This window comes from Scophthalmus maximus, chromosome 10 (genome assembly GCF_022379125.1).
Source record: "Scophthalmus maximus strain ysfricsl-2021 chromosome 10, ASM2237912v1, whole genome shotgun sequence".
Lineage (NCBI taxonomy): Eukaryota > Metazoa > Chordata > Actinopteri > Pleuronectiformes > Scophthalmidae > Scophthalmus > Scophthalmus maximus.
Window position 1 is genome coordinate 20,682,655 of NC_061524.1, and position 23,812 is coordinate 20,706,466.

The window sequence follows — 23,812 nt, forward strand, 5'->3', positions numbered from 1 at the left end:
TGGGTAGAGCACAAACTGTCCATTCAACAGCTACTTATCACAGCAGGATCCCGTCAAACGTGCAGGAATCAGGGGCCTTTTTTTGTTGCATTATTTCTGACCGCGGGCTGCGATTATATTCGGGTAAAGGCGATACCCCGGTTTCCCAAACGCCATGTAAACACCTTACCCCCGGCTGAAATCGGTGTTATTACTCCGGTGAACAGACCTAGATAACTTGTGAATGTCTACACCTCAACCGGGGTACGCTTGGGTAACCCGTCCGTGCATTATAACTGCCCCTCCCCACTCGCAGGAAGCAACGGCGCCAAAAGCAACAGCAACAACACGAAGCTTTACCTTTAAAGCGGAGGACGTCGTCAACCGGAAGAGAAGCCTTATTCCGACCAGTAGGTGGCGCTTTGTGCGTTGGCAGAGCGCCACCTACTGTACCGGAGGCAGAGTTACTCCCGTTATAATGTCCATTCTTCCCCACAGCCTGGCTCTGACAACTGGTTCAGATTTCTTTCTCACTGTGGTGTCACAGTTTGACTCTTCTGGGGTTTGTGACCCCGCCTGAGAATTGGAGAATCTCCACTTCTCTGGTGAGGGGGCGTGACGTTTTCACAACGCTCACCCTGACCAATGTGATTGGCCAGCTGGCCCAGTAGGCTGGGGTTTATCAGGAGGCGGGGCTAAAGGAAATCCAGGTGTTTTAGACAGAGGGTGAAAAGAGGAGCTGCAGGAATGGGCAGTATGAGAACACTGATGCCTTTTCTGAACATTAGAGCATGTAGACCTTTTCAAGTGCTCACCCAAATTAAAAGTATGAACCTGAATATGAGCAGAATATGTCATCTTTAATATTACGAGATTTTGACATTTGCGGTTTTTGACATTTTCACCGAAGTTCTTCACAGCCTTGTGTCCTTGTACACCTGCTCAATAATTCAACATGAGTCAACTGCATCTTAGGCCAATATTGTTGGACTAATATATAATTATATATTACACATGGTTTACGTTTTGATTTGAAGAGAAACCAGAGAGTACTAAGGTTACCATGGTAACTTGAAGCACAAATATAAAACTCCGAAGATCAAAGGATCAAAAGCATACTGTGACATCATCCTTCTGTCGCCTGCACACACTCTCAAGACTGACATTTTGAACTTCACTCAGCAGGTGGCGTACAGACTTGAGCGCCAGAAACATCAGACAGTCTTCAAAGCGTCAAACATTCGTCAACAAGAATCCAGGTATAGTTAATAACAATGGCCGGTGCTACGATACCGTGGTGCGACATGGTGGAGGTGCATGACTCCAACGTGGAGGTGTTGAGGGCTGAACTCGAGCAGGCAGAACAAGATCTTGTCTGTCAGGTGAAGAGGGTCAGTGAACTCACCACCGAGCTGGAGATGAAGACCAAAGAGAGGAAGTTTCTGTCAGACCAGGTGGAGATTCTTACATCTGAGCTGAAGAAGGAGCAGACCAGGAGTCTGGAGAAGAGTGACCAGATGGAGAAACTGAAATACTCCCTTCGGCAGCAGCTTCTGAAAGCAAAACAGGTCAACGCAGCTCGGGTGGCTCGCCTTCACGAATTTGTGGGCCTGCAAAAATCCAACTTCAACCTCAATCAAAAGCTCAAGATTGCAAAGAACCTCAATAGAACTCTTGAACGAGAAGCAGCCCGACTCTCTACTCAGCTGGAGAGTAACAAGATCGAATCTCTGTCCAAACAGGAAGAGTATTTAACGGCTGAGCTGCAGAAGGAGTGGACCTGGACACTGGAGATGATGGACCAGATGGAGAAACAAAACAACGCTCATCAGCAGGACCTTCTGGAGGCGAAACAGGTCAACGCAGCTGGAGAGGCTCACCTTGTTGAGAAGGTCGGTGAGCTCACCACCAAGCTGGAGATGGAGACTGAAAAGAACCAGTCTCTGTCAGAGCAGGTTGAGATTCTTACAGCCGGGCTGCAGAAGGAGCGGACCAGGAGTCTGGAGCAAAGTGACCAGATGGAGGAACTGAAAGACGCTCATCAGAAACAACTTCTGGAAGCAAAGCAGGTGAACGCAGCCGGAGAAGCTCACCTTGTTCAGAGGGCCCGTGAGCTCACCACCGAACTGGAGATGGAGACCAAAGAGAACAAGTCTCTGTCAGAGCAGGTTGAGCAACTGACAGCTGAGCTGCAGGTGGAGCAGACCAGGAGTCTGGAGAAGAGTGACCAGATGGAGGAACTGAAAGACGCCCTTCGGCAGCAGCTCCTGAAAGCAATACAGGTCAACGCAGCCCGGGTGGCTCAACTTCACAAATTTGTGGACCTGCAAAAGTCCAACTACGACCTAACTCAAAAGTTCAGGATTGGGAAGAACCTCAATGGAGCTCTTGAAAGAGAAGCAGCCAGACTCTTTACTCAGCTGGAGAAAGAGATTAAGAAGATCGAATCTCTGTCAAAACAGGAAGTAGTAAAACAGGAGTATTTTACAGCCGAGCTGCAGAAGGAGTGGACCTGGAGACTGGAGATGATAGATCAGCTGGAGGAACAAAAGGACGCTCATCAGCAGGAACTCCAGGCACTGAAACAGGGCGACATTGAGAGAGAGGCTCTCCGTCGGGACTTGGAGGGTTTGAAAACCGCCAACCTCGAGCTCGTCACCCGACTCCAGGCTGAGGAAGAGCTCAGTGAAAACCTCAAGAGAGAAACTACCTCGCTCTCCATCAGCTTGGAGGCGGAAACTCTGAAGAACAAATCTCTGTTAAAACAGGGAGAGTCTCTAACCACCGAGCTGCAGAAGGAGCAGAACTGGAGACTGGAGCTCGGCGACCAGGCGCAGGCAGAGAGAGACGCCCACCAGCAGGAACTTCAGGCTCTCTGTCAGGAGTTGGAGATCCTGAAAGCAACCAACCCTGAGACTCCCGGCAAGCTCCAGGCTGAGAAAGAGGCAGGGAATGAAAGGACAAAGAAAGGTAGGAGAAGGAGTCAACGACCAACTAAGACGTCCACATCTCAGGGCGTCAGCGACGTCCACCAGTAACGGCTGTACGTCGCAGGGTGCCCCGGGGTGACAGCTACACCGGACACCCCTTTAAAACGGTTTGCTCCATCTGTCTGAGTAAGAATCGAGAGATCTATACAGAACAGAATGAGGTATAACCAAACAATATTTACTGACGATCAAGCACCCCCTTTACTGACAAATCTAAGCATAGCAACTGTAAATTATAGATGACAATATTCATTACCTCGGGCCCCGAGCGCTAACACCCGAAAGGACCTATTGTAATCATAGGAATTATTATTTTCATTTTGCGTAGCACAAATTAATTGGCTTATTGAGCCTAAACGTGCTCGAAAAGTTGTCATAATTTGCAGAACTGGTGAAAAATTGGGAATGGGCGTGCCCCCAGCTTGTAGATGTAGAGGAACGAAATTTGGTAGGCCCGTGTATCATGTCAAGACCTACACAAACAGGAAGTCAGACAATTTCGATTTAGGTGGGCAAATTTGGACATTTCCGCGAATCATACTCTAACCAACTCCTCCAACAGATTTCACACGAGCAACTTCAAATTCGGTGTGTCATCTCAAGACCTATGGGATCAAAAGGGAATCCAAATCTTGTTATAAATGTTATCAATCAATGTTAATGTCCATTTACATGCATATTTATTAATTACTTTTTTTAAAACTTCGATACCAATCACTGTATTCAATCCAAATATATATAGATTTTTTAGTCTTTTTCTTTTCTCTTTATTGTATATTTTTGTAATATTTTCTCCCCCTTCCCTTGTTTCCTTGACTCTTGCTGCTACTGTAACTATAAATAAAGTTATATCTTATATTAAACAAATACAGTGTTTCAATGAACATTTTGTGAGTCAATATTTCAAAACACTACAAAAGGGTGTTTGGTCAAAATGGCTGCATAGAAAAAGACCAGCATGTGGATGAGTCACATTTTTTAGTGAAGGTTCTTTCTTCACTATGTGAAACATGTCCACACCAAACATCCACGTTTCAGACAAAGTGCTGCAGAAGCAGTGTCACAGTTGGAGAAGTGAGTTGTTACATGGAAATAAAAGTAAGAAGAAAAAAATGATAATAATAATAAAAATTTAAAACAAATATCTTTGAAATGGATGAATTTATCAGACCTATTGACAGAAGAAACAGGAAATTGATGATTTAAATGAAATGAATAATTTAAAAACCAAAAAAAAAAAAAAATTATATATGTATATAAACGGGCTGATACGTCATGACAGCTGACGCTGACTTGACACCACGGCACGACCAGCACAAGACGGCGGCTCTTGTATCTGGGATATTTTAGCTTCATTTTTCGTTGTACAACGGGAGGAAGCCTGATATAATGTATAGTTTTCCCCGTTGTTTTCCCCAAAAGTAAGATTGAAAACACATTAGTCTCAAAGAGAAACGTCCAGGATGGATAAATGAAATGATGGATGCAGCAACCTTTAGAAAAGTAACCTTCAGAAAACTAAATGGTAACGGCAATCATGCGAATGAATAAAACACCTAAAAATATGTTCTGATATGATTACTGGAGGATCGCAAACAACTTTAGGTGCAGTAGGTGGTAAGTAAGTAAGTCTCCATCTTGAAAATAATTAGTGATTTTCGTATTTTTGCCTCTGAACTTACCGTTGGACACGCCCAGTAACATCTACCCCAGTGTCATTTTTGTACTTTTCTGGTGGTAAAGTTGCAAACCGCAACCAAATGAGCACCCGACAGGGGACACTTTATGCCGACAGCTGCCGGAAACAGCTGATTCCGTTTCCGGCGGCGCTGAAAATTTAACACGAACGCGATGTATTCTGGACCGTTTTGTGCAACAACCGCATTCACCACGACGTAGCAAACATGGAGACTCACACGGAGGTCGGGTCCACCTCATGTACCTATATTTAACTCACTATACATATATGAACACAGTTATGGACAATATATCCAATTTCTGTGAATAAGTTCTATGTTATAAGTAAATATTACACACTGTAGCTTTAGTTTTTTTTTTATTCATTGACATGATTGCCGTTAAAATTTAGTTTAAAAAAAAAAAAATACACCAAAGTACGAAGAAGACACAGCGGACCAGACGCAAGCTTTTATCTTGAGAAGTAGAAGCTCGGGGCCGGCACCAGGCGGGAGGCTCCAGGGCCACAGCCATACCCGACTGTCAGTCCTCACAATGGGGCAGAACTGGCCTAATTGGTCCTGAGTTTTCTCTCGGCAGCGGGAAGCCGATGCGTCTCGTCTGCTGGTGTAAAACAGTGAGACTGCCTCCGCTCTCGCTTTGCTAATTACAGGTCTGTGCGGACGGCGACGGCTTGAGGCAGAGGAGCCAAGATGTTGCACCGTTTGACTCCAGATGAGGCTTAATGAAGGCCTGACGAGGAAGCTGTTGCGTTACAGGTTAAGAGTCGGGGGCCGCGACTCGGCCTGAAAACTACAATTTACTTTTCTATTTGCTCAGCTTTAGCTCGTCCGTCATGCGTTTGTAGTTTACTTTTCTTTGACTAGTTAGCATCTTAAGAAGCTCCGTTCCAGGCGATAAGACAATCACGCGATACAACAAAAAGTGAAATATATTTTTGACATATTGCTGATCCACCGTGCAGCACAGTGAGGGTCCAACGCCCTCGCCCACTTCCTGCCAAGCTCCTCTCCTCTTTCTTCTTCGGCCGGTCACGATACAAATGGCAACTGTTGTCATAAGGCTCGGGCTGCCCACACACAGAGACGATAGTTTTATCCTCCATTTCTGACACGATGTCGGGACGTCGGACGACAGCGACGTGGGGAGGATGTCAACGCTAACTGGCTTTCGCGACGAGGCGAATATTTTCGTGTCTAAAAATAGCGAGTGAAGCGAATTTCGCATCTTTGCATTGGTTTTGTATTTAATGTACTCACGAATAATTCATGTGAACACCTCATTAAAAAGTACAAATCTGTCTTAAAACTCGAAAGAAATAATATCGTGATAATTATCGATATCGACTGACAATGAACATTTTTATCTCGATCCTATTTTTGACCACTGCAGGCAGCTCAATCAAACACAAAGGAAAATTGTCTCTCTAATACTTTATTTTTAACATACTGGTGGCGTTCCTTTAGATGCCGAAACAACATGACATGACATGATTGTGTTTAATTTGAGGTTAATTGATGATTCACCGTCTCAGCATCGATTGGTCCTCCAGTCCACCAGTGCGTCGCTTTGCCAGCCACACTGACGTGCAACAGCTTCCATTCCCACTCCGGCCTCAGTTTGGTTGAGATTCCAACACGAGCAGCCGGATGGAAGAGTCTGGGCACAGCAGGAAACTTTGGTTCACTTTGTATCCAGGCCACTCAAAAAGGTAAAGTGCTGCTTACAGTATTAGCCGCTGCGTGTTTGCCATCCATCTTATTATCTTCCGTCAGTCCTCTCCTCTGAGTGTCCTTTTGTTTGGTTACGAGTCAAATTTGAATGAGGAAAAGCTGTAATCTGTTATCTTTCCCCTCTGCTCTCTGAATAATTCTGCTTCCAGAAGAGGGAAAAAAGAAGGAAAGAACAAATAATCCATAACTTGTGCTGTAAAGCTTTTTAAGGGGGGATAATTTACATAAACGGAAGATTTGTATTTGATTGAATCGACTGCTCAGTCGCTGCAGAGCACATTTGTCTCGTTCTTCACAACCGCGGAGACCCCGTGAGAGGAAGTGAGGGAAATGTATTGGTGAAAGTTGAAGCAGGAAGTTCATGTGTGAACTGTGATGGATGTTTGTGGAAAAGGTTTCTAATCTCTCTGCTGTGACCGTCTCAGTGTTTCTGTGGTTCAGAACAGACTTCGGACCTGGACTCACTGGAGACGTGGGACAGGATGGGGGGGTCGGATGGACGTCAGTACGTCTTCTTCCAGGAGCGCAGGTACAGCTGGACGGGGAGGAGGGGGTTTCGGTTCCGCAGACTGGGATGGAACACGTCAAAGTCTGCCCTCCTCACTCTCTGCAGGTAGTCCTCCAACACCACCTGCAGCACACGACACCACAGAAGAAGAGTTCGATCATTCAGAATCACCAGGATGCAGAGGTTGTTGTTACAGTTACTTTAAATCAGCAGTTTTGATATCAGAACATCTCTATGTGTGTCCTGACAACCTTTTATCTGAGGGACTCACCGTCTGCAGGAAGGCCGGCGTGGCGGCTGCTGGAACGTTATCGCTGAAAGAACGCGCCTGAAATTCACAAAACATAAAATTTGAAATGATATAAATGACGTAGGGAGGTTCATTCTGGTCAATTCTCAGTCGACGGACTAAAGGTTTGTTTTAGGGGAGAAGCATTAACGCATAATGATTCTGCAAAAAAATGTGACAAACAGATCATTTACTCTGAACGCATTCACACATATTAGAAAATGTTTCAGATATCAGCTGTTACTCTCCAAACGTACATGATCAGCAGCTTAACGATGAAATATTACAGAGAAACTGATGACAACAGTCTCATTTTTAATTATTTATGGATACATTATGGATTTGAATATTTCCATCAGCTGACGTCACGTCTATAGGGACCCCCCCAGCACTCGTTCTTTTGTAGTTAATTAACATGGCACGAGTCAAGAGGGGACAGAAAAAAACACATTAAACACATTAAATGCACAGAGTGAATCCTCATTCATATACGGCTCAGACAGGTGGGAGCATTATTAATTGCTTTAAGTAATAATTGGTGATTAGAAAACGCTTGTGCAATTATGTTAGAACAGCTAAAAACTGTTGTGCTGATTAGAAAAGCTATAAAACTGGCCGGTGACCCCAAACTTTTGAACGCTAGTGTGTACACACACACACACACACACACACACACACACACACACACACACACACACACACACACACACACACACACACACACACACACACACACACACACACACACACACACACACACACACACACACACACACACACACACACACACACACACACACACAGCATGTTAAATGGTCTCAGTTGCTCTCACTGTTTGGTCTAAGTGGATTGAAGAATGTTGTCAAAACACTGGTGCTGATGTGAATTTGGCCTCAGCTCGTCTGTGAAGCGAGTGTCCAATGATGCACGTTGAGATTACGTACGTGTTGTAAATGTACGTGAGCCTGACTGGCGATGTCGTACACAACGTCCCGGACGTTCTGCTCCTGGCTGCCGCGGATGAAGTCCTCCTGAGAAGCTCCGTGCTGAAGGAGCACAGAAACAAATCAGCTTGCATTAACATTTTTTATCTTAAACATCTAGTTGTCCGACTATGTTGCATCATGTTTAATTTTGTTGAATTCATTTTATTTAGCGAAATTTAATCTTATCGCAAACTAACCAACAAAGCCATTAATACTTTTATTTTGGAAAGCTGCTGCTGCACTTTAACAGCTATATAAAGGAATTGATTGTTGTTTATTCCTAGATTTATTTATTTGTGATCTTTTTCAGTTCTGACTGTCAAACTAGATCATAACAAAAGTTCTATGAGATTAATTCTCTGTATCTGTTAGCAGCAAAACTGCTGATTTGTTTTGGAAAATTATTTTGGGTTACACTGAAATTAAGGAAATACATTTTTATGAAATCAAATTAAATACCAAGTATGGGGAAAAGAAAATTTGTCCTTTTTTTTTTTAAATCAACTAAATATTATATCTAATTTTGTTCTGATTCAGCTTTGCTTTGTTTTAGATGGAGAACATGAGCTAAATGGTTCATACGGCGGGGGGAGAGGGGAAAAGGGGGAGGGGGGATGTTGGCACGCCACCCGGCTGCTGCTCATCTTCTTCTCTGTGGTCATGTGAGGGGAATGAGCTCCACAGGCCTCAGGTCACAGGCGTCATTGCTCTGGTGAAGATTTTATGGGCGGAGCCTGCGCAGCAGCCCCCCCCCCCCAGTTTGTTGTTCTCTATGTGGGACAGATGGGCCCACACATCCACAAAGGTCGCAAATTGTTTGCAGCGTTATTTGCTCATCTGCAGCGTGTGTGCAGGAGGGTTTAACTCTTTTTTATGTAATTTAATTTTTTGTGCCATATAGTGGTTGCGTAACGATCGCTCGCTGTTGTCGTCGTTGTTTTGTTGTCCCTTGTCATTACTGCTTGGACGTCAAAATCATCGGACACCATGTCAGGGCCGAGCCGAGTCAGACAAACGAGAGAGTGTGTGTGTGTGACGAGTATGCCTGTCACGATAACTACTTTTTGTTCCACGCTATATCGTCCCCGAAATTATTGCGATAAACGATATAATCGTCCTTCGAAGACCATTATTTGATACTGAATCATGGGAGCTCGCAGTATATTTGGTCCTACGCTGGATGACGATGTCATTACTGCTTCATCGATGAAATTCTGTTCAGTAGTTTTTGTGTAATTCCTGCAGACTGACAAGCAAACAAACGGACAGAACCTCCTTGGCAGAGGTAATCATAAAAAACTTTCTAAAACAACCACAAGAGCCAGTGGCTGTTGTGGGAGGTTATAGCATCACCTAGTGGATTTTCTCTGAACCTGCTGCTGGGTAGGCTACACACCGCAAACCTACGGAGCAGTGCAATGACACAACGACAATTAGGGAAACAACAACAAAATTTAAAAAAACTATTGTGTTGTGTTTCCTGTTTTACAGTTATGTTTTCTGTTTTGCTGTTTTGTTTTTTGATACGCAGTTGTGTCTTTTGATATGCGGTTGTGTTTTCTGTCTTGCGGTTGTGTTTTTTAATTTGCGGTTGTGTTTTCTGTTGTTGTGATTTGCACTTAACGGCCACCGTACAAGCCAACATAACATTTAACCAGCGCAAAAAGCGCAGCACATCAGGTAAATATTTGCCAAAAGGGTGACGGCAGTCAACAAGGTGAAAACAATGCGGGGTCATTATTCCTCTCAGGGGCTGAACAGGTGACCAATCAGAGTCGCCAGCACAGCGAAGCGTCTCCCTCACCAACATGCAGACGTCCATCGGCAGGTAGACTTTACGCCGGCTGCTGTGATACGGAGTCGCTCTCAGACACGTGGTGATCCCCTGAGCTTTCCCGATGTGACTCGCTGCATGGTCGGCGTGGACATTTTTCAAACCTGCACAGAAAAACAAACCAACAAGGTCTGGGATTAATTTTTGACAAACTCACATTAATTCAGTTTCTCCCGTTGGAGCTTCAGTTGAACATCTGGGACATTGTGACCATATGTCAAGGTGTTGATTCTAGTTTTATCAATAAAAAATAATCAACTACCTAAACACTCGAGCAGCAGGTAGATCAAGGACGATTGTGTGTTCTCTGAATACGTCTCCAGCTCCTGAAGGTTCCTGTACGCTCGGTCATCCAGATCCTTTTCCTGGTCAGACACACACGGAGGTCCAGTTAAATAGTGACGCTGTTAACTCGAGCATTCTCCACTCGTGACTTCTGACCAAAGGTTTCTGTAATACCTGTGAACAGCGTGTAGTTCAATCTAAGGGGGATTTTATATTTTTCAGAATGTTCGACTTTGCCAATGAGATAAGACAAGAGCCAAGAAAGAATCACTTTATACATTTTTTTTAAATTTCCACGAGAATTCATGTATCTTGATGAAAAAAAAAGAATAAAAGAAAAAGTTTATTTAGTGGACTCATATTTTTGAGTGTGTGAGATCAGATGATTATTAAAAAACCCCACAGATCTAGAATAATTAAATGTGATTTCATACGCTGGTTTTTGTTTGTATATATTTTTGAGGCTGGACGAGGTCCAGGAAATACTTTAGTATTTCATTAAAAATTGAGAGTAACTTTGTGCAGAGTAATGTGTCTGTCCTTCTTTTCATCTCTGTCTTGATTTCACAACACGACGGCTTGACGGGCTCCTGACCCCCATGTTGAGAAACACTGATTCAAGGCTACAGTGTGTCATATTTCGAAGAAATTATTCAAAGAAATTGAATATATTGTCCATAACGATGTGTTCATAAATGTATAATCAACTCTGAATGAGTCAAAGATAGTTAGATCAGGTGGACCCGACCTCCGTGTGAGTCTTCAAGTTTCTACGTCGTGCTGAATACGGTTGTTGAACAAAACGGTCCAGAATACGTTGTGTTCGGGTTGAATTTTTAGACGCTGCCTGAAGCCGGAAATGGAATCAGCGGTGCGCCACCATAAAGTGTCCCGTCGGGTTCTCTGTTGGTTGCAGTTTGCAACTATACCACCAGATGCCGCCAAAAAATTACAAAAATGACACACTGGGGCTTTAGAGGACCGGTGTGTAAACTTTAGGGGGAGCCTAATATCAGATTCATATTATGATGTTTTAATGAGAGTAAAATCACCTAAAACCAAGAATGTTTGAAGGGGACTGTCGAGTCTTTATGTCAAATGAAGGCCACCATAGGTTTTCCTACACGTTTGGAAAGGGAAGCAAGGGGTGGGGGGGGGGGGGGGGGGGGGGTGGGGGGGCAACCTCATCACTAGATGTCACTTAATCCTACACACTGGCCATTTAATGTAGAAAGTGTTGGGAAATGTAAAGACACGTGTTTTACAAACTACAAAACATCAGATGTGTGAATTTAACAAACTAACTGTTGTAATGTGACGTCAGCATCTTACTCGATCTGTTATGATCCTCAGTAGCCATCTCTTCGTCAGGTAGTGTTTCTTCACCGCCTGCAAAAATGTATTCAGACTGTTGAGCATCAATTGATCCGCTTAACTTAACGAATAGGTCAGAGATGCAACATATTCTCTATATCTACCCTCCACAGCTCGGTGGTGACCGGCTGGTTCGGAGGCTCGTCTCTGTAGATCTCCTCTATGGCCGTCTTCCAGAACTGCATCCGCATCAGGCCAATGGTCTTCTGGGAAACCGAGTCCTTCACCTTGTGGACAAACAAGTGGACGAGTTCAGTGTGAAATGAAAGATTTTAATTGCAGTGGAAAAGTCCTGTTCCCGCTTCCAGTCGGGCTGTAGGAAATACCTGCCTGTGCCAGCTCCACGTTGAAGGCTCTCAGGGCCAGAGAGGAGCGCCGGGCCTCCTCTGGGAGGAGGAGTGAGGACACGAAACCGTCGTAGTCTCTGGACCTGAAGAGAGGGAGGGGACGCGGGGCGGGTCAGCACATGTAACATTTTTCAGATACCCCAATGGAAATATAAATTATTTTTTTTAATGGTGCAGTTGAAAAAAAAAAAAAGATCATGAAAACTGTATATTAAAAATGAATTCAAAAATCTGATCCAAACTGTGGCCCAAAAAACGAGGTATGAACCCAGCCATGCAATGGCAGAATCGTTACACTCCCCTCTAACTTCACAATTTTAAAAGCTGAAAATATATTTAAATACATGTTTCTTGGTGATCTGAATAGAGCCGAATTCAACAGCACCCACAACATTTCTCCAGACTATACACAGTTTTCCAAACATAATCCTTTAGTGGCCGGAATAGTTTACAATGAGTATTTATGTCAGATATTTCAATGGAGTCTGGTGTGGAGTGTTTCTGTTGAAGGATTGCTATGAGGTCAGGGTGTGTGAAGCTGCTGTTAGTTCTCCGTGCAGTGGATGAACTTAGCCTCGGCTAGCTGCCGCTGTTAGCATGGACGCACCTGACCAGCTCCAGACAGAACTTCTCGTCCTGTCGAGAGTCCACCGTCCCGCCGCTGGCCGCCCTCCGGACGGAGACGCCGGCGGGGGACGTCTTTCTGCGGAGGGCGAGGGACAGCGACGTCCTGCTGCTCAGCGACCCGAGTTTAACGCTGACACCGGCTGCCATGTTCCCCTTCAACTTCCACCCTCAGCGCGTGTCACAATCAAAATAGTCCCCCCCTCCCCCTCCCCCGCTGCGAACGGACAGCAGCGGACTTTTCAGTTCCGCTCCGTTTGATCAAAAGATTACAACACACACACGTGTATATATATACATAGTTTATATATATATATACACACACACACACACACACACACACACACATATTTGTTTATATACATGTATATTTATATATATATATATACACACACAAACACATATATATAAACAAATATATGTAAATATAAACTGTTTGTGTATATCCATATGTATATATGCACTGTACGCTAACAGATATACAGACATGTGTAAATATAGTTTAATTATAGATATATAATTAAACTACAGTACAGTATCTATAAATATATATAGATACACATTTATACTGTTCATACACATACACATATGCACTAAATATACACAACTCTATATATATACAGTGCATGCATGTATGTGTATATATAGTGCATATATGTATACATATGTGCATATAGTGCATATGTGTATATATTGTGCACATTTATACACACATATGCACTATATATACACATAAATACATGTGTATGTATCTATGCACGTGCACACACACACACAATATATATAGACATATACATACACTGTACACACACAAACACAATATATGATTAAGTTGACATCACTAAGAGGGAGACAGAGCGATGTCATGAGTGACATCACACTGTCAAAATACTAGAAACACTGTTCACATTATGCAAAACAATGCATTTCTGGACTAAATGCAGAGTTTGTGAGGAATTCTTTATTTCTCTGTCATGTAAGGTGAACTTTGGGTTTGGGACTGTGGGTCCGACGGAACAAGACGTTGAGAGACGTCACCTCAGGATGTTTGGAATTAAACTTTATAGACTTAACAAATCTCCGGGGAAAATAATCAGAAGATTATTCGATGAACAAAGTTAGTTGCTGATGTAATCTGCAAGTAAATAAAAATACCAAGTGTACAGCAGCAGGAGCGGCTTCCTGAAACAATACAGACGGGAAAAACAGATTTCGTACAGGTTGTAATGACTGAGCGAGTTAATCATGCCGTTGTCTCATAAAGACAAAGTTGAGTGTGTTTCTTTGACATTAGCTGCAGAAAGAAGAAAAGGTTCTGATCGGAAATCAAACGTTGGTTTTCTTGGGGGCATTGAAACAAGTTTGTTTCTTTATGTACATTCCAGTTTCCTCTGTCATCCCCCTTCAGGACAAATGCAGGTTGTTGTGGGTTTTCTTCAGTAAACGACACTGCACCGTACGATTTGACCCAATTTCTGAGACGCACGACTCATTTTTAACACCGGACTTTCAGCCTCGGGGGAGAGTGTGCGGCGAGCACATGCTCCCGACTGGCCGTCAGATGAATTTGTAACATGTTCGGAAGTTTTGATCGGTCGTCTCTTCAGGCTCTCGTGCAGTTGAAGTCGATTCCTCAAACTCAGCGGCTTCTCTTCTCACTGCGGCAAACCACAGTGAAAGTGAAACCAACAGGCCTCAGTGTGAGCACTTCAATCGTAAGCTTTGTTTTTTTCGATCGCAGACGATTTAATCGTTTGTTGTGGGAATTTAACAACGACATTTCTAAAACGGCACCGACACCAGTTCTACTCATCGCTCTCTTTCCCCCCGGAGAGCTAGAACTTCATTTTGCTCCTGGAGCTGGAGCGTCGGCGGCCGAGCGGTCGACCCAGTCCCACACGTGGACAGAGCCGTCTGCGGCGGCGGAGAGCAGTGTACGCGGCCGATCCGGATGCCAGACGTGGGAGGTTACGAGGGCAGGGACGCTGCCCTCATCAGACTGTCTGGATGAAACCTCGTGGCCACGGTGCTCGAACAGCGGCAGGGCGTCCTGCGGCTCAGGCCTCCAAACCGACGTGTCGTAGATCTGAACCGCTCTGCCCAAACCTGCCCGAGGGAAGTTGGCACTTTTAGAAACATTTTTCATCTTGTTAGTTTGGTTCTTAAAAGGAAAAATATGTTTTTCATCTTCACAGATTTGGGATGCGGCTGCGGCGTCTCTCCTCCCAACATCCAGCACAAAACTGACCTGACACTGCGATACAGTCCAGCGCCGGAGCCAACGACAGTCCGACATCGTCCGTGCTGCTGCAGCGGCAGTGCGTCTGAACGTCCAGCCGAGCTCGGCTCACGATGGCTCCCGGGTTCCTCAGGTCGGAGACCGCCGCCTCCCCGGACAAGGAGAGCCTGATGACCCTGCAGCTGGACGGGTCCGGACCGGCGGAGGCATCCGTCCACCAGGGCTCGGACTCGCCCGAAGATGCCGGTGGAGGCGAGAGCTGAGGAGCAGAAGACGTGCGAGTGTCGGCGACGTAAATGTTCCCATTACGGCAGCCGGCGAGGAAAACACTGTCGCCGACAAACTGTAGAGAACTCAGAGGATCTGCCGAGTCCGTCTCTGTCGGGACAAAATGAAAACAGAGATGAATCCGATGGAGATGTTCCTCAAACCCTCCACAGTAAGTTCGTCACTACAGGAGGAGACGTCAAACTGTTGCAGAGATGGTTGTTTCACTGGAACCAGGGAAATACTGAACGACAGAGCTACAAAAAAATCGGATCCCATAAAAACCCTTTGACTGTGTGGAGTCGTTTCGTACAAGCCTCCAATGAAAATTCACGTTTGAACACGTTAAATCAAAGACCTACCGAGTTTATACAGAGTCTTTCCCGAGGTCAGCTCAGTCAGCTGGATGTCGCCGCTCAGGGCTCCGTGGAGAATATGTGGCCGCGACGACGGTCGAGCTGCGATCCTGCTGACGCCCTCCGACGCGGTCGTCCTCCCCTTGACGCTCCCCGTCCTCCTGATCACGTCTAACATCGGACGACAAGGTCATGGAAGACGGGCATTTAAGGGATTGTAATCGAGAGGAAATCTCTGCACGTTACAAGCAGCAACAACGAAAAAAATAACCGTCGCTGAATGAATGCCTTTGACCTCTGATCCCTCAGCTCACTCATGTGAGTTGATACTCTACTACGCAAAGGCCGAGCCGACAGAAACGCCACCGGGGAGAAGCTCATATGAAATGGACTGACTCAAAATGGAAAAGTGTGTTGTAGATAGAGCCCGACCGATATGGATTTTGTGGGGCTGATATCGATATTAGGGAGTACAAGATTTCCGATACCTATACCAGCTGGTATATGTATATTTTAATATGTCAATGATTCCTAAGATTTCGTTATCAAACATTTATGACAAAGAAATGTAACAGAGACTATATATTTTAGTTTAACCATAAACTTTATCATAAATAACTATGAATAAATAAATGAAAAACACAAATACAACCAAATATATAACTTTAATAAAAAATAAATAAACATAAATTATTTTACGTAAAATGTAAAACATAAATGCATATTTTAAAGATGGACCAATATATAGGACAGGGCTAAATATATCCTAGATATTATCGGCAAACTGTTTTACTGGTCGGGCTCTAGTTGAAGATCACGTGTCAGATGTTTCCCGTTCAGACTTAAAAGTGGGTCAGCAACGTTTCCAAACTTTTGTTGTTGAGTTGTTGTTGACGACAGGCGTAGCAGTAGCAGCACTGGTGCATTTAAAAAGGAAAGTGTATCAGTGGGGCCGTGTGAACCACGTTTAAGCAGCTGCAAGAGCACAAAGATCAGCTTTGGGTAAAAACTAGACTCACCGCTGTCGTCTCCTCCGAGATCCCATACCTGAAGGTTGGAGCTCAGCCCGTCACTGGTCACAATGCACCTGGAAAATAAAGAAAAAAAAAATGAAATAACAAATTTAAAAACCCAGCGGTACTTGAGTGCAGGAGATGCAGCTGACTTAGCTGCTAAGCTTCACGAGAGTATCAGACACTGACCTCGTTCCCGGGACATGTCTGAGGCAGCGAACGGGTCCGTCTGCAAAACCGCCGTGGACAACTTTGAAGTCCCGCTCCGCACACAGACCCTGAACACATCGATCGGAACAGGAACAGAAGCACGCACGCACGCACGCACGCAAACACACACACACACACACACACACACACACACACACACACACACACACACACACACACACACACACACACACACACACACACACACACACACACACACACACACAGAATCTCCAGAGTTACACCTGAATCACCCGTTTATAGAAGAAAAAACAAACGGCAGACATTCAGACCTCTTTTAGTGTTCGTTACCTTATTTTCATTGGCGAAGAGTTTCAGAGGCAAACGAAGCTCCAGGACTTCGTTTTTGGACGAACCGTATCCTGCGACGCAGACGGCTGCAAAGAACAACAACGGTCAACGATGAACACGGATTTCTACTGTCAAATGTTTTAAAGCGGAAACGAACGATCGTGATGTCAGCGATGTTATGACGAAATGAAATCGCTCACTCTTCCCTGACGTCCACTCGATGACCTGCGTGGGATGCTCCAGCTGATACACATGAAGATCTTTGTACCTGGAGAAACCAGACGGACGTCAGTGTCAGAATTCATCATCATCATCATCATCATCATCATCGACATCATCGACATCGACATGCTGTTTGTAGTTTCTCGGCAGTGAACGCATTAGCAGGATTATACGATGATGTTGCTCCCCGAGGACAAGAAAGACTCGTGAAGGAAAAGCTTAGGGTCCTGACAGCGAACCTTGAGGGACTCCAAAGCTTCACTATGCCCTTGTGCATACCGTAAAATCATAAAATAACAATCCAGTCATGTTTGTAAGGACACGAAACGTGACAGGGTTAGTTACTCACTGGTGACATTTGGGTTCACAGTCTTTCAACGTATCCAGGCTCCATTTTAAATTTTTAATATTTAAGAGTTTCCATCTTACTGGCCATGCAGATATTCCATGATTGTGAATTATGACTCAAGCTCTTAGGCATATAACATTCACTCTCAACTTCGGCGTCAATATGATCAATAATTGAACACAACACAGTTCTCACGCTGCCTCGTTAACGTTGACGTGTGGAATCAGACTTTTTTAAAATTTCCACCGGTTCTTAAAACTAGACATTTTGAGATGAGATGTTGCAATGTTGATGCCGAGTTGAATAAAAAATTGTCAATGTCTGAAATTGTTGTAGGAAAAAGTCTTGTGACGTTATTTATGAGAAACGCACAGCGGCAGGAAAATAAGAGACGCTTTGTGATGCTAGCTCGCTAGCTAGTGGCGTTGCTAAACGAATGACGCGGCTAGCTAAATTTGCTAAAAGCTGCTAGCTATAGTGGGTAATATGAACATCAGGGTTAAAACAATGTTACAAACAAAACGTGTCCTCACGTTTTCAGGGACTCGATGAACCAATCATCCAAAATATCTTCAACATTCGCTTCTTCCATTTCTCCGTCGATCCCACACCGGAGTCTGTTGTGCTTTAGTTTTTCCCACCTCGCCTCTGATTGGCTCACCCTGTCTTCTCCGCTAACCCCTGACCAATCATCTCTCTTCATGCCTAACTCCAACCCAATCAGAGGCCGGGTAGCGGCTGGTCCTCGGACAACTCGGTTGTTCCATTTTTTCAAATAACTTTATTAACATCACAGATATTACAAGATTACAACGCGAGGAAAAGGAACTTGTATATATGTACGTTTAAAAACATACAAAACAAGTTGTTGTTTCACTCCCTCAACGTCACATTCTTCAGTTTCTAGACTGAGGGGATATTATGTATGTTTTTACACATTGTATGTTTTTTTTGTGGAAGCTTTTCACATTAGTCTAAAGTTTACATCTGTTCATCTGTTGGACCGACGATTCTACTGTCTTTTTTACATATAAGATTATTGGATTTTTGAATTTTTGATTTGGCACTTCTCTTCTAGTTATAATTAAAAACAATTGTTGAATAAACAATGAAGCATTAATAAAAAAATCAGCAGTCAACATTTGATAGGGCAAAAAAACTACGCCTCGTTTTCAGGTGAAGACTGAACCCGGGTTGTGTGCATTTCACAGTATTCATATTCTGCCACACCAACCTGCTTTATTTCATGCCAAAATCTCACTTTCAACAAAATGGGACCTTTAATGTTGAAACACACACTTGTCATCATCTCACTTTAAAAATCGTTGTAACATGAACATGAACCACAGAGACAAACGTGGGGTTTGTGTTTAACTAGATGAGGCAGTAATGAGGGAATAGTTCTGTCTGTCTCAATCTATGTAATATTAATTTAATATCGTAATGAAACCAACTAATAAAAGTGCAGCAACGGTCAAAATATACAGACTTTCTTCTCTGTCAGTCTCTCGGTTTGAAAGAGAGAACAGCTGACGCTTCAATCCTCCATCAGTCCGGCTGTTGTTTTTCCGCCCTTCCTCTTCCTCCTCCTCCCCCCGTCGTTCTGTTTCCCTGCTGTCACACTTCTGTCACCCTGACTTCCTCTCTCAGTCCATCACTCTTCCTTTTCAGACACCTGCTCAGATAACCTGATCCAGCAGCTCTGAGTCAGTGCGGAAACATGCACACAGGCGTGGAACACATCGAGTCGACGACGTTCGAGCACATTTATTGGGGACAGATTGGAAATATATTTGAATACTATGTTGTTGTTCGAACACAGCGAAAGACCCAGGGTGCATTGTGCGAGTGCAATTTTAAGTTAGCATCTCGGTCAGCCAATCGCGGTTGCAGCTGCACGATTCATAAAAATCATATGGTGTAATTGCATTGACTGTTGCAACCAATAACATTAGAGACATGATCTACCGATTCATCACCGAAGTTCACGTTTTCATCAGCATGTTTGTTTTTCGTGGAGGGGTGGGGCGTGACCCGAGGAAGAACCCTTTCAAATTTTGGAGCGGATTCGGATAAACTGGCGGATCCAGGAATCTGAGAGGGTGTTATCCCACACAGCGCACTTCTAAGTTACAAAACTCCTCAGGAGAACGTTTACTGACGTTATAAGTCAAGTGAGAAGTAGAGTCGTTTTCTCATCGCCCTCTGCTGGTGAGTACAGAGAATACCCTTTTTTCAGGCCATTCCACATTGGCTCCATTTTCCAGAGAGAGAGAAGGAGAAGCAGAGGAAGTTCTTTCGTCTGTGATGTCTCGGCGTCGATCCTCAGTCCTGGTGTTTTCCACAGACCCATCTGAGCTGAGGTTGGGCCTGCAGGTCGGTCGGCTTGGAGGAGGACGAGGAGAACCAGCAGCACTGGCAGGCGTACGCCCGGGAACCCCTCCTGGTCTTCAGCTTGGCTCGGAGCTTCTGGCGGTCCGGCGCGTTGTTCCTGCAGGGAACAAGGAGACAAAGTGAGAGTTTTAATCATGACAGAGTTTAATTCTGACAGCAGTGGAGTCACCCTCTGCTGGTAAATCCAGAGAATATAGGCTTCACACACTTTGGCTATGGCATTGGCTTTTATTTCCAGACCCGGTGACTATACATCCATGTTTATATACAGTCTGTGGTCTCAGCCCAGTTTGTGACCAAGTGACCAGCACGATCATGAGAAAAATTTTAAGATTAGATGAGTTTTAAGATACAAGGGGAAAATAAATGATAACCCATTTCAACACAGTGCCTGGAGTAGAGCTACAACAGTTAATCGATTGTTAAACGCGGCTGGTCACTCACCTGAGGAACAGGTAATCACAGGACGAGTCCCACGCACAGTCGTCGAACATCAGCACCCTGAAGTCGCAGGATACACACCTCAGCTGGTCACAGCACCTGCTGACACGCCGACTCGCCGCTCAGTTATTATCATAATTTATAGAAGTGTAAAAGGTGGAGACCGTGGATGTCATATTAATGACAGAGCTCGATATATTGAGGACATTTCTGGTTGGTTAGACAGATCAACATGTGGTCACGGCATGGTATCTCTGGGTGTATTTATCTCTCTCAGATAATGTGGTAATCAAACAGACAGAATGTCTGTCTCCATGGAAACGCTCTGTCCCTTGTCTCAGTACATTCAGGACACTCTGAGAGTCAGGACAGATTCTCCCCCGACAATAATTATCTATTCACTTTAATTATCTATTCACTTTCAAATCCAGCTTTGTGTAACTGATTTAAATGAATGAAAGTATGTTGGGGAAAGAGTGCTGGTCTGTGTATATGAAGAATATCCATGCGTTCATGTTATGATACGAAAAAGTCTTGACAGAATAAACAATGCAGAAAAGGTGTACAGTTATGTTTTAAATCGTAATTTTTTTTTTTTTTCCGAATTCAACTTCTATACATTTGTCATCAGGGTTTGATAAGGACATTTTAGAAATAATTGCCAATTAAAAATATATAAATAAATAAAAATATCCGCCAATATATCAGAATCTGAATATCTTTACTCACTAACATTAGTACCGGCTTCTGAGATCTGTTGTACATCACCGGATCACAATAAATTCCCTTATTTTTATGAGTAGGATACTTATTTTTTCGCACCTCTTGGACGTGGCAGTTCCAACGCCGTTTATGACAGAACTCCCGCCAACAAACACGGGACAGCACCTGGACACAGGACAAACAATCAGAAGAACCAACGGAAACTGGCTTTACTTTTAAAAAAACATTTAAAACCCACTTCCTATTTTCACATGCACATATTTTACAGGACGCGTCTCTTTCACAAGCTCGTCAGGAGTGAGCTCCAAGAACTTACCTCATATTTCCTCACTAGAAACTACAGCAAAACCTTCAACATGACTGAGTGCATTAATAATCTGTAATCATCTTTCACACCTGCAAAAAAATTCATAAATTCAGAATTAAACTTCTGACCTACTTTCTCCCTCCAGGCTGAGACGACGGCTTCAGTTCCACTCGTGGTCCTTTGGGAAGTCGTTCACTCTGAAAGTTAAAAGGTCAACGGGCACAACAATATATTTCGTTGTAGTTAAATCAAATACATTGTTGAAAATCTGTATATAGTTAAAGTATTTCAGTAAAAACAAAGGTTCATGTTCACCTCGCGGGAAGAGGCTTCTCCGCCGTCTCCCTCCAGCAATTCTTCCAGAAAGGCGTCAATGTCCTCGGTGTCGCTGCCGAGCGGTTCTGCACGTTTCGCCGCACTAGATTTAGAGAGGACAAAAAACATCTTTATGAGTCTTTGCGTTTTGTGGAAAAATGTCAGTCAATATTTTGGACAGTAAACGTCCACTTTGAAGAGGGCAGTGTTTAGAGTAGAGCCCGACCAATATATCGGTTGGCCGATAATAGCCTTTCACAGATATTACAGTATCATTATAAAAATTTTTTTTACATTATATTAATTTTTCTGACGCTTTTGTCAAAAAGCGTCTTACAATCATCGAGGCAGGTTGCACGAGGGGCCCACATTGGTACGACCTGGAATCAAACCCTGACCTTCTGTACCAAAGTCAGCGGCGTAACCCACCAAGCTTTACAGATCGTATACTGCGTCGGACGAGATGTCCCGGCGATATCAGCCAATATTAAAATGTTACATAAATTTATTTTCTTAGCTCAAATTCTATACATTTGGTTGTATTTCTGTTTTTACTATTTATTCATAGTTATTTATGATCAAGTTTATGGTTAAACTTAAATTTCAAGCCACAATTACCTTCTTTGTCAGAAAGGTTTGATAAGGACCTAGGAATCATTGACCCATTGACATTACCGGTATCGGAAATGTTGCACTCCCTGATATCAGTATCGATCCCAAAGATCCATATCGGTCGGGTTGTAATTTGGTAAAAGTAAAAGTGGGATATTAAATAATAAGAAAGCAAATCCCTGCTGTTTCCCTGGTTCTGGGGGGACAACTTATTACTTATCCTAGAGCTATAACCGAGAAAACCACTGCACGGTGACAAGATCGCCATCTTTTAACCACTCATATTGAGGTTAAATGTGTGTATCTTGGATAAATTCACCACAATCACCAAAACCCAAAATAAATTTGGTCTCACATGGATACTTCTACTGATCGACTGTATTTAGCTTTCAGCTGTAGCTTCTGTTTCTGAGACTCCTGCGCCTCCTTTCTCGGTTTGCAGGACTAGCTTGTAGCTAGCTAGCTAGTTAGCCAAACTAGCTCTGGTTACCAGGGGTTCCTCTGCGCGTCGCCGCCTCGCGCAGCCTCGCTCGCGTCCCTCGCCCGAGCTGAAGACGCGACGGAGATGTTGCGACAAAACTTTTTTTCGACTTCGTCCAGAAGTTCGTCCAGATCATTGTCAGCGTCCATGTCTGTTTCTGTGAAAACCCCCCCGCCGGGGTTTTAGCCTAGCTAGCTCACAAGCTAGCCACCACCTCGCCCGAGAGCGTTATCGTTGCTAAGTAACGAGAGCAAAGCGGAAATGGAGCGAGTCAAACTTCAAAATAAATCTCCTCAAACTAGCCCCCGACTTGTTTTGAGCTGCGCGTATGAAATAGGCATTACGGTTACAGCCGTAAGAAGTGATTTCACAATAAAATAAGTGTTCCTGGAATAAATAGAATAATGAGAAATTAAACAAAAATCAATGAATATGAAGTGTCTCTCGGACGATTGCAGGACATTCTGATGTGGAATTTCAAAATTAAAGCCCTTTTAAGAGCCGTCGTGGCTGTTAAATACAGATTACAAATTAAAAGTAAACTTCCTGTTTTCACAGACCAGTTCCACTTCCGTGTAGTCGTTCAGGGATGAGGTTGGGTTGAATTCATACATTTTAATTAAAACCGGTTGAATTGTTCAAATTGGCTTAGGAAGTTTCCTAAATCTTGAAGTGACCCAGAAGTATTTGATCAGCAGCCATGATAAGAGGCGTTCGGATTCACTAAGATAGATAGATAGATGGATAAATACTTAATTCATCACAAACTGGGAAATTCTGGAAAATGCATAGGAATGGAGCTTCAATGCTTCCTTTCCTATCTCCTTTAGCATCGGGTACACTGGAGCTTCCTATGTGAGAGTAAGGAGATATAGATGCCCCACAATTCATTGCGGCAGCGATATTTAACGTGAAGCGCCATGC

The 23,812-nt window shown here is 43.8% G+C and overlaps 4 protein-coding genes across 8 annotated transcripts; 1 reads left to right on the forward strand and 3 right to left on the reverse strand.

Annotated features, from left to right (window-relative positions):
* The first annotated feature begins 1,122 nt into the window (after positions 1-1,122).
* Positions 1,123-5,390, forward strand: LOC118284657 (protein CROWDED NUCLEI 3-like). Of its 2 annotated transcripts, none has more exons than XM_035607555.2 (2): positions 1,123-2,949; positions 5,320-5,390. In XM_035607555.2, exons 1-2 carry the CDS (start codon positions 1,254-1,256, stop codon positions 5,373-5,375), a joined length of 1,752 nt encoding a protein of 583 aa, XP_035463448.2. In that variant the 5' UTR covers positions 1,123-1,253; the 3' UTR covers positions 5,376-5,390. The 2 variants fall into 2 exon arrangements, with proteins under 2 accessions (XP_035463448.2, XP_035463447.2); XM_035607554.2 differs by lacking the exon at positions 5,320-5,390 and adding an exon at positions 3,532-3,853.
* Positions 5,391-6,085: 695 nt separating this feature from the next.
* Positions 6,086-12,841, reverse strand: ndufaf6 (NADH:ubiquinone oxidoreductase complex assembly factor 6). 4 transcript variants are annotated; one of them, XM_047334900.1, is made up of 10 exons: positions 12,631-12,841; positions 12,007-12,106; positions 11,781-11,903; positions 11,635-11,691; positions 10,280-10,382; positions 9,988-10,121; positions 8,142-8,243; positions 7,180-7,236; positions 6,866-7,031; positions 6,086-6,326 (listed from the first exon to the last, which is right to left on the reverse strand). In XM_047334900.1, exons 1-9 carry the CDS (start codon positions 12,795-12,797, stop codon positions 6,903-6,905), a joined length of 972 nt encoding a protein of 323 aa, XP_047190856.1. In that variant the 5' UTR covers positions 12,798-12,841; the 3' UTR covers positions 6,086-6,326; positions 6,866-6,902. The 4 variants fall into 4 exon arrangements, with proteins under 4 accessions (XP_047190856.1, XP_047190855.1, XP_035463502.2 ...); XM_047334899.1 differs by having other exon boundaries at positions 6,086-6,539; XM_035607609.2 differs by having other exon boundaries at positions 6,086-7,031.
* A 747-nt stretch (positions 12,842-13,588) lies between these two features.
* On the reverse strand, positions 13,589-18,333 carry wdr73 (WD repeat domain 73). Its single transcript, XM_035607599.2, has 8 exons — positions 18,149-18,333; positions 17,245-17,312; positions 17,045-17,130; positions 16,712-16,800; positions 16,529-16,596; positions 15,516-15,680; positions 14,896-15,264; positions 13,589-14,753 (listed from the first exon to the last, which is right to left on the reverse strand). Exons 1-8 carry the CDS (start codon positions 18,316-18,318, stop codon positions 14,491-14,493), a joined length of 1,278 nt encoding a protein of 425 aa, XP_035463492.1. The 5' UTR covers positions 18,319-18,333; the 3' UTR covers positions 13,589-14,490.
* A 693-nt stretch (positions 18,334-19,026) lies between these two features.
* Positions 19,027-23,269, reverse strand: cfap418 (cilia and flagella associated protein 418). Its single transcript, XM_035607628.2, has 6 exons — positions 22,898-23,269; positions 21,796-21,898; positions 21,613-21,677; positions 21,273-21,338; positions 20,454-20,549; positions 19,027-20,106 (listed from the first exon to the last, which is right to left on the reverse strand). The coding sequence occupies exons 1-6, from the start codon at positions 23,035-23,037 to the stop codon at positions 19,941-19,943; spliced, it is 636 nt and encodes a 211-aa protein (XP_035463521.1). The 5' UTR covers positions 23,038-23,269; the 3' UTR covers positions 19,027-19,940.
* Between the last annotated feature and the right edge of the window lie 543 nt (positions 23,270-23,812).

Excerpts from the sequence above, each read along its gene's own strand:
- LOC118284657 (XM_035607554.2), top strand. The coding sequence starts at position 1,254 with ATGGCCGGTGCTACGATACCGTGGTGCGACATGGTGGAGGTGCATGAC. Across the intron at positions 2,950-3,531 it reads GAATGAAAGGACAAAGAAAG|ATTTCACACGAGCAACTTCA; the intron begins GTAGGAGAAGGA and ends CTCCTCCAACAG.
- ndufaf6 (XM_047334900.1), bottom strand. The coding sequence starts at position 12,797 with ATGGCAGCCGGTGTCAGCGTTAAACTCGGGTCGCTGAGCAGCAGGACG. Across the intron at positions 11,692-11,780 it reads TCACCACCGAGCTGTGGAGG|GCGGTGAAGAAACACTACCT; the intron begins GTAGATATAGAG and ends ACATTTTTGCAG. Across the intron at positions 7,237-8,141 it reads CTCACGTACATTTACAACAC|GCGCGTTCTTTCAGCGATAA; the intron begins GTACGTAATCTC and ends TGTGAATTTCAG.
- wdr73 (XM_035607599.2), bottom strand. The coding sequence starts at position 18,318 with ATGAAGAGAGATGATTGGTCAGGGGTTAGCGGAGAAGACAGGGTGAGC. Across the intron at positions 17,131-17,244 it reads CGAGTGGACGTCAGGGAAGA|CCGTCTGCGTCGCAGGATAC; the intron begins GTGAGCGATTTC and ends TGTTCTTTGCAG. Across the intron at positions 14,754-14,895 it reads GGACTGTATCGCAGTGTCAG|GTTTGGGCAGAGCGGTTCAG; the intron begins GTCAGTTTTGTG and ends TCCCTCGGGCAG.
- cfap418 (XM_035607628.2), bottom strand. The coding sequence starts at position 23,037 with ATGGACGCTGACAATGATCTGGACGAACTTCTGGACGAAGTCGAAAAA. Across the intron at positions 20,550-21,272 it reads GGAACTGCCACGTCCAAGAG|GTGCTGTGACCAGCTGAGGT; the intron begins GTGCGAAAAAAT and ends GCGTGTCAGCAG. Across the intron at positions 20,107-20,453 it reads TGTGATTACCTGTTCCTCAG|GAACAACGCGCCGGACCGCC; the intron begins GTGAGTGACCAG and ends TGTTCCCTGCAG.